Source organism: Diachasma alloeum, unplaced genomic scaffold (genome assembly GCF_001412515.2).
Source record: "Diachasma alloeum isolate Michigan unplaced genomic scaffold, Dall2.0 Dall_scaffold_00200, whole genome shotgun sequence".
NCBI lineage: Eukaryota > Metazoa > Arthropoda > Insecta > Hymenoptera > Braconidae > Diachasma > Diachasma alloeum.
In genome coordinates, this window is record NW_021680365.1 from 1,272,043 (window position 1) to 1,278,868 (window position 6,826).

The 6,826-nt window shown below is 33.8% G+C and overlaps 1 protein-coding gene across 3 annotated transcripts; it reads right to left on the reverse strand.

Moving 5' to 3' along the window:
- Positions 1-34: 34 nt before the first annotated feature.
- Positions 35-4,500, reverse strand: LOC107035720 (cell death-inducing p53-target protein 1). 3 transcript variants are annotated; one of them, XM_015253280.1, is made up of 4 exons: positions 4,323-4,500; positions 2,533-2,663; positions 2,260-2,416; positions 35-928 (listed from the first exon to the last, which is right to left on the reverse strand). In XM_015253280.1, the coding sequence occupies exons 1-4, from the start codon at positions 4,496-4,498 to the stop codon at positions 823-825; spliced, it is 570 nt and encodes a 189-aa protein (XP_015108766.1). In that variant the 5' UTR covers positions 4,499-4,500; the 3' UTR covers positions 35-822. The 3 variants fall into 3 exon arrangements, with proteins under 3 accessions (XP_015108766.1, XP_015108767.1, XP_015108768.1); XM_015253281.2 differs by lacking the exon at positions 4,323-4,500 and adding an exon at positions 3,894-4,225; XM_015253282.2 differs by lacking the exon at positions 4,323-4,500 and adding an exon at positions 3,692-3,865.
- Positions 4,501-6,826: the final 2,326 nt, after the last annotated feature.

Sequence of the window (6,826 nt, forward strand, 5' to 3'; positions counted from 1 at the left end):
TTGAATGCTAAATTAAAAATAAGTGAATGCTAAATTATTTACACATACTCGAAAATTTTATTTACTACATTCCATAAATCTGAAATAGTCAGTATAAATACATCTGCTTATGTTAACATATTATTCAAAGCAATTTGATTAAGCACATATAATGATCTGCGTAAATACAATGTGAAAATAGAGATCAAAACGATCGCTCAATAATTAAATTTCCCTAAGTTTTATCATTAAAGACGCTCACCCTCGAAAAAAAAGGAATAAAAAATATTTTCCCTGAATTTCTTGCTCTGAAACTGTACTTGGACGAGTCTTGTGGCAAAGGCACTGAGGTTCATCTCCCCTAATTAACTTTCCTGTTGTGACCATTGAGATTTTTCATTCTTGAAAAATTGGAATATACTATTATATCGATGATTAAAAGGCTCCTTTTTTAATCTCATCACCAATCTCCACCAATTTGAATATTTTTCGTTGTAAAACGTTCAAAAGTGCTCCAAAAGTCGTGATAAAACCATTGAATCATTTGAAATGTCATCGAAACGACGACCTCCGTCATAAATCGTGTTCAACAATTACTTTAAATGTGCCATTGAAATAACGCTCACTGCAATCGATTAGCTGTCAATAGAATTAATTTGTTCGTTAAATAGTCTCTTATTCGTTGAATTCGTATTTAAATTCTGTGCAAATTTAATTTGCAGTTGAGATTCTTGCTCGTGGGGACAGAATTGTTCTTGAGTTTTTAAGCTTGTAGATACTACAGTGGTAGTGTTCTTTCTTTGCTCTTGTGCTGCTTATTTCGTCAGGGCGTGTGGAATTACTCTATCTCGCGTGCTTTCCGAGATATGCCTTGCAGTTTGGACAGGTATGGTGGATGTCCATGCATTCGTCGATGCAACAGGGGATCAGACAGCATCCGAAGAAACATCTGGAAGATCGTTATCTCAAATGAACGTTAATGAGAAAAAAAATTCCAAAAAATTTACACAAAGATTTGGCGGAGAAGTGGTAATATAAGACGACTCAATGGGATTTAGACTAGATATCTCGATGAATATGCAGTAATCTAAGGAGATTTCGATATTTTTATCAGAATACTATTGTTTTACACAATAGACTAATTGAACTTTTTTGTAGCAATTAGTCTATTGTGTAAAACAGTCCGGAAATGAATAACTATTGGATTCTGGAATATTTATGAGAATCAGGGATAGCCATATCCATGAAATATAATTATTTTTAAATTTTTAAGTTGTCAATTAGTTGACATCACCTTTAAAATTTTTATTATTGAAATAATGATCAATTTAAATAGTCAAATTTTGAATTATTCATTAATCAGTAATTGAGTTAGGAAGATTGACGATTTTTTTTTTTAGATGATTATTTGGATAATTGGAAATCCCTTAAAATTTAGAAATTTGGAATTATCCACTTAATAGAAAATTTATAGTTCCATATTTTTAAATATTTAAATCATCATCGTTTGGAAATTTAGATTATCAATTAATTTACTATTTTTAAATTTCGATTAGTATATTCAAATTTTGATCAATGTAGGTCGGAAATCCTTTTAATATTGAAGAATCGCAAGACTAATGGCCATCCCTGATAAGACCGCGACGAAAAAAAATAATAGAAAAATCTAGGGAATTCGCTGGAAAATTCGATTGGATTTGCATTGAATTTCTATTTGAATGAATTTTTGAATGAACTTCTATTTCTTAAAAATTCTATCAGTCGTTTAGTGATGGTATTAAATAATTCCGCAGGTTAACTGTCCATTTTTTTAATAGAAACGTAATTAATAGAACGTAATTATAAAGAAAGAAATCTGATTTTTCTATTCGACTTTTTAAATAATTTGTAGAAAAAAATAAAATTCCATTGATTCTTCCTATAAAACGTTTTCCATTCAGCATTTCTATCTAAAAAAAAATAAAACTCCCAGAAGAGCTGTCGAATTTTTCAACAGAATCGATAAAAAAACTAATAGAATTTTCAATAGAAATGCAATAGAGTTTTAAATCCAATTCGTTAGCTTTTCTATGGAAAAGTTGAATCAAATAATTTATTAACAAAAAGAAACGTAGCAACAGGTTTAGATTGAGTAGGGAAATAAAATCAAAAAATTCCTGAAAAAAAATTATCTTCAAAGAAGCTATCCCATTTCTCCGCTTAATTAATTCCCATTAATTCAATCTCTCGAACAACACCCCTTGTAATAACAGAGAATTTGAAGACAGGATGATTACATACCCAAGTAATGCAATAACAGCACCAGAGATGTATGCAATCATCCCAGGCTCTGATTTAGTAGCTGTTTCAATCTCCACACGGCAGTGGGGACAGATGGTGTGGGTAGGTCCGGAGCCCAATGGCACTATTGTGGTGACTATCGCTGGTCCCTGAGCATCTGATCAAATGCAAAATCGTAATGCAATTATAAATTAATTCACTGAGAAATCAGTTCATGCGCTCGTTCTTTAGTTACGGCTGGAATTCTGAGAAAGAAAAAATGTGGATAATTACATGTTGGTGCTGGAGTGTATGGACTGGCGGGCGGGACACCTCCCACACTCTGAAAGTAGCTGGGTGGTGCTGTTGGTGGGGGCTGGTCATAGGAAGGTGGTGGTCCATTTTTGTTCATGGTGATGAGTTGACTGCAATGATAAATTCTCAATTTAGTGTTCAACATTATTTGCATTATTTTCCTCGTTATTTTTTATTTTCAATTCCCTCATTATTTTTTGTTCGATAAAAATTTATATTAATCGTTTTTAATAACACAGCATTGCCACGAGTCAGAGTCAAAGACAGAATGACTCTTCATGTGGGACCATGGACCACGCATGAAAAAATTTAATAGAAAAACCTATCGAATTCGTTAGAAAATTCGATTGAATTTCTATTAAACTTTCTATTAGTTTTTGGCTGATTTTATTGACATGTTCAATAGAAAAAGTCAACAGAATTCGATTTTTCTATATAACTTATTCTCTTCTTATATTTTCTATAGAATTTGCTCGACTCAAATTTCCGACTCATTTTTTGACTCAACGTTTTTTTCACTCTAATTTTCGTTTCTTCTCATCAAGAAAATCAAACGAAAAAACACCAACATCAACGTTTTAATCATTAATTAAATACCCAAATTCCGAATTATTTTATCAGTCAATAATTGAGTTCGGAGGATTGACGATTATTTGGCTAATTGAAAATCCCTTTTATAAAATTTAGAATTATTTGCTCAATAGTCAATCTACAATTCCATATTTCCAATTATTTAATTCATTGAATTGAAAATTTAACTCATCAATTATTTTTCAATTTTCAAATATTGATGAAAATATTACAAAAATTAATGATTTTTGAAAAAATGCCGATCCATGCATTCAATACAAACATTCTCATTATTGTGAGAATACACGTATGAAAAAATTCAATAGAAAAACTTCGCCAGGAAATTCTATTGGAATTCTATTAAAATTCCAGGGAATCTCATTAAAATTCTAAAATTCTGTTTTTTCCGTTGATTCTAAGATATAATTAATATGAAAAAGTCAATAGATGTCCACTTTTCTATACGAATATTGTCTTGGAATTTTTCCTACAAGAATACTTCGGCATGAATTTTCTAGCAATTCGCTAAGGTTTTCTATTGAATTTTTCATACGTGTAGAACGCTAACTTGTATTGTATTATATTCACAGATGACTGTCAACATCTGCGTAGAAACTTCCTAATTATCCCACTCTATTCCTCTCACTGCTCCATTATCATTAAAAAAACATGACAAGAATAAGACTCATGAAGGAGTAAATCAGCTCCCTCAGTAAAGACGGTCTCCCCCAAAATTTTGCTAAAATCTCGATAGAATCTATAATTATCACCTCAGTCCACAAACGGAAATCCCGAAAAAATAGGAATCTCATCTCATCTGCTCTCACCAAAACATTTAATTCGCCCCGATCGAAACTAAAAGACAATCCCCCGTATAATAAACACATTAACATTTGACTAAACTCCTAGCAAGGATCTCCGAACGCGTAATGCCCATAAAAAACCAGGGCCAACATTTTTTGCACCTAACAACTAGTTAATTGTTTTGCATTCTAGGTGAAAAGTGACGTGATTTCCGTAAATACCCACGACCCAATTACGAAATAAAAATGCCATATGAATGAGTCTCCCTCCTGGGAATTGCCATGGGAACTAGAAAGAACTTGGACAATAAATTTGACTGGCGTGATCGTTTATTTATAGTAGTAAACACAGAATTATCGACTTCGCCCGACTATACGCAACAGTCGAGGGCTCACCTGGTGTATTTTCGGGGTCGATATGTCCACTGATAGCTCGAACAGTCGTCACTCGGGTGCAAATTTTTGGAGATGCTGGCCAGTGACGCGAGAGTGATAGTATCCGCATGCGATGTCTCACAAAAATACACAAAACTTGGTGCAACTTGGTGTTCCGTTGCGCTTAGACTCCGCATGGGGCACCCGTCAAGGAAAATCGGCCCTAATCGCACGTTCGGGTGGGCTCGGAGAGGTTCGGGTGACGCGGGAAAAGTGAGAGTTGTTTAGGAATGCGATTGCCACGCAGTCTTCCCATTTCTCTCGGCTACGGGCTCTTGGCTCGTAGAGCAAAACGAGCGAAAATCAATGGTCACTTCGTTTTTTCAACATTTTTCGAAAACTAGAGGAGTGAGGGGCCTCAATCTAATTGCATTTAGTTGCTGAGGAAGTTTGCGATCTTTTCAGGTACTTGGTAATGCTCAGAGGTCGATTTTTAGGGCAAATCCACGTTAATTATTAAACCGTGGCTCAATTAATTTACCATCAATTTTTGTTTTTTAGAGATTTCTGAGGAACTGAAGGAACTAGTCTCCGGAATCTAATTGCATTTAGTTGCTGAGGAAGTTTACGATCTTTTCAGGTACTTAGTAATGCTCAGAGGTCGATTTTTAGGGCAAATCCACGTTAATTATTAAACCGTGGCTCAATTAATTTACCATCAATTTTTGTTTTTTAGAGATTTCCGAGGAACTGAAGGAGCTAGTCTCCGGAATCCAATTGCATTTAGTTGCTGAGGAAGTTTACGATCTTTTCAGGTACTTAGTAATGCTCAGAGGTCGATTTTTAGGGCAAATCCACGTTAATTATTAAACCGTGGGTCAATTAATTTACTGTCAATTTTTGTTTTTTAGAGATTTCTGAGGAGCTGAAGGAGCTAGTCTCCGAAATCCAATTGCATTTAGTTGCTGAGGAAGTTTACGATCTTTTCAGGTACTTAGTAATGCCCAGAGGTCGATTTTTAGGGAAAATCCACGTTAATTATTAAACCGTGGCTCAATTAATTTACCATCAATTTTTGTTTTTTAGAGATTTCTGAGAAACTGAAGGAACTAGTCGCCTGAATCCAATTGCAATCAATTTCTGAGGAAATTTACTATTGTTTCAGGTACTTAGTAATGCTCAGAGGTCAATTTTTAACTAAAATCCATATTAATTATTAGCTCAATTAATTTATCAACAATTTTGGTTTTTTGGAGATTTCTGAGAAGCTGGAGGAGCTAATCTCTTGAATCCAATTACATTGAATTTCTAAGAAAATTTACTATCGTTTTAGATACTTAATACTGCTCAGTGGTCGATTTTTAACTAAAATCTACATTAATTATTCACTTTACATTAATCATTAATTCCTTATTAATTTTCGTCCCAACAATGATTGGGAAGCGATTTAGTATTCGGAAAACATTTTTTTTAATACACTTGTTTCATCAATTCACGACAGAAATTATTGTTAACCATCATTTGTAGTTAGAAAATTTGTCCGTCACATGAACGTGACAGAACCGTAATTTCTGGTCATATGGCCCGATCTCAAAAATGACAGTCATTCTGCACCTCTACCTGTAAAGAAGTCATGGTGATTACATTCTGTTGTTTTTGAATTTTCCGTTCCATTCTCCCATTACCCGCCACCCACCAGATGGCAGCGCACATTATTTTTTGTATACATACCCGTAAACATAGTCCAGCTGGAGCCAGTTCCCGTCTACTTTATCGTATTTGTTGTATTAAATGTAGTGACATGATGTGTTGAATATCTACACTCTGCTCTATTGACCATAATTTTCACGAAACACAAGGTAAGACTCGAAAAATTCTCGAATCAAAGTACTTTCCGATGGCTAACCTGTCGCGAAACGATCCCGCCACTTTCTTGTCAATTGCGAGTGGGGCAAATGCATAATTTTGAGATTTTTCTTGAAATGTTAATGATTCATTCAATTCCAAGTGAAAGGAGAAGATTTTTTTCACACGAACAGTACGATTTTTTTCCTCTGTAATGAACCTAAACTGACCAAATTGATGAATTTACGTTAGTAAGTTATGTTCTATGTTTGTAGGGCTGCCCAATTTATAGGTTTTTTAGGCCGTGTCCCTTTTAATCAGATCCGATCAATTAGCCCCTCATGTATAGATATTCCAAATTTTTATTTTTTTCCTCATTGAAGTAGTTTTGAAGAAAATTGCGAGCTAATAAAAAACATTTGCTAGTTAGTACTTTTTTTAGAATAAATTTTTGGAAAATCACCTCTGAAAAAAAAGGCGTTATCCCCTCTATTTCATTATTTCCAAAAAATTTTATCACCAATCGATAGCAAATTGTTTGAAGATTTTTGGGAGTTAAGAAAAAATCGGCAATGCAATCCTATTATTGTGTAAATTAACAATTCCAATTTCAACTGAAAACCAGAGTTGATGACCAGAGTTTGTAACAGAGATGTCAGACAAGATATGAATGTTTTTTT

Bases quoted from the DNA above. Each gene is read 5' to 3' on its own strand.
- LOC107035720 (XM_015253280.1), bottom strand. From the start codon at position 4,498: ATGCGGAGTCTAAGCGCAACGGAACACCAAGTTGCACCAAGTTTTGTG. The intron at 2,664-4,322 runs GTGAGCCCTCGA...TTATCATTGCAG, and splicing joins CGACCCCGAAAATACACCAG to TCAACTCATCACCATGAACA. The intron at 929-2,259 runs GTATGTAATCAT...ACGATCTTCCAG, and splicing joins GCTGTTATTGCATTACTTGG to ATGTTTCTTCGGATGCTGTC.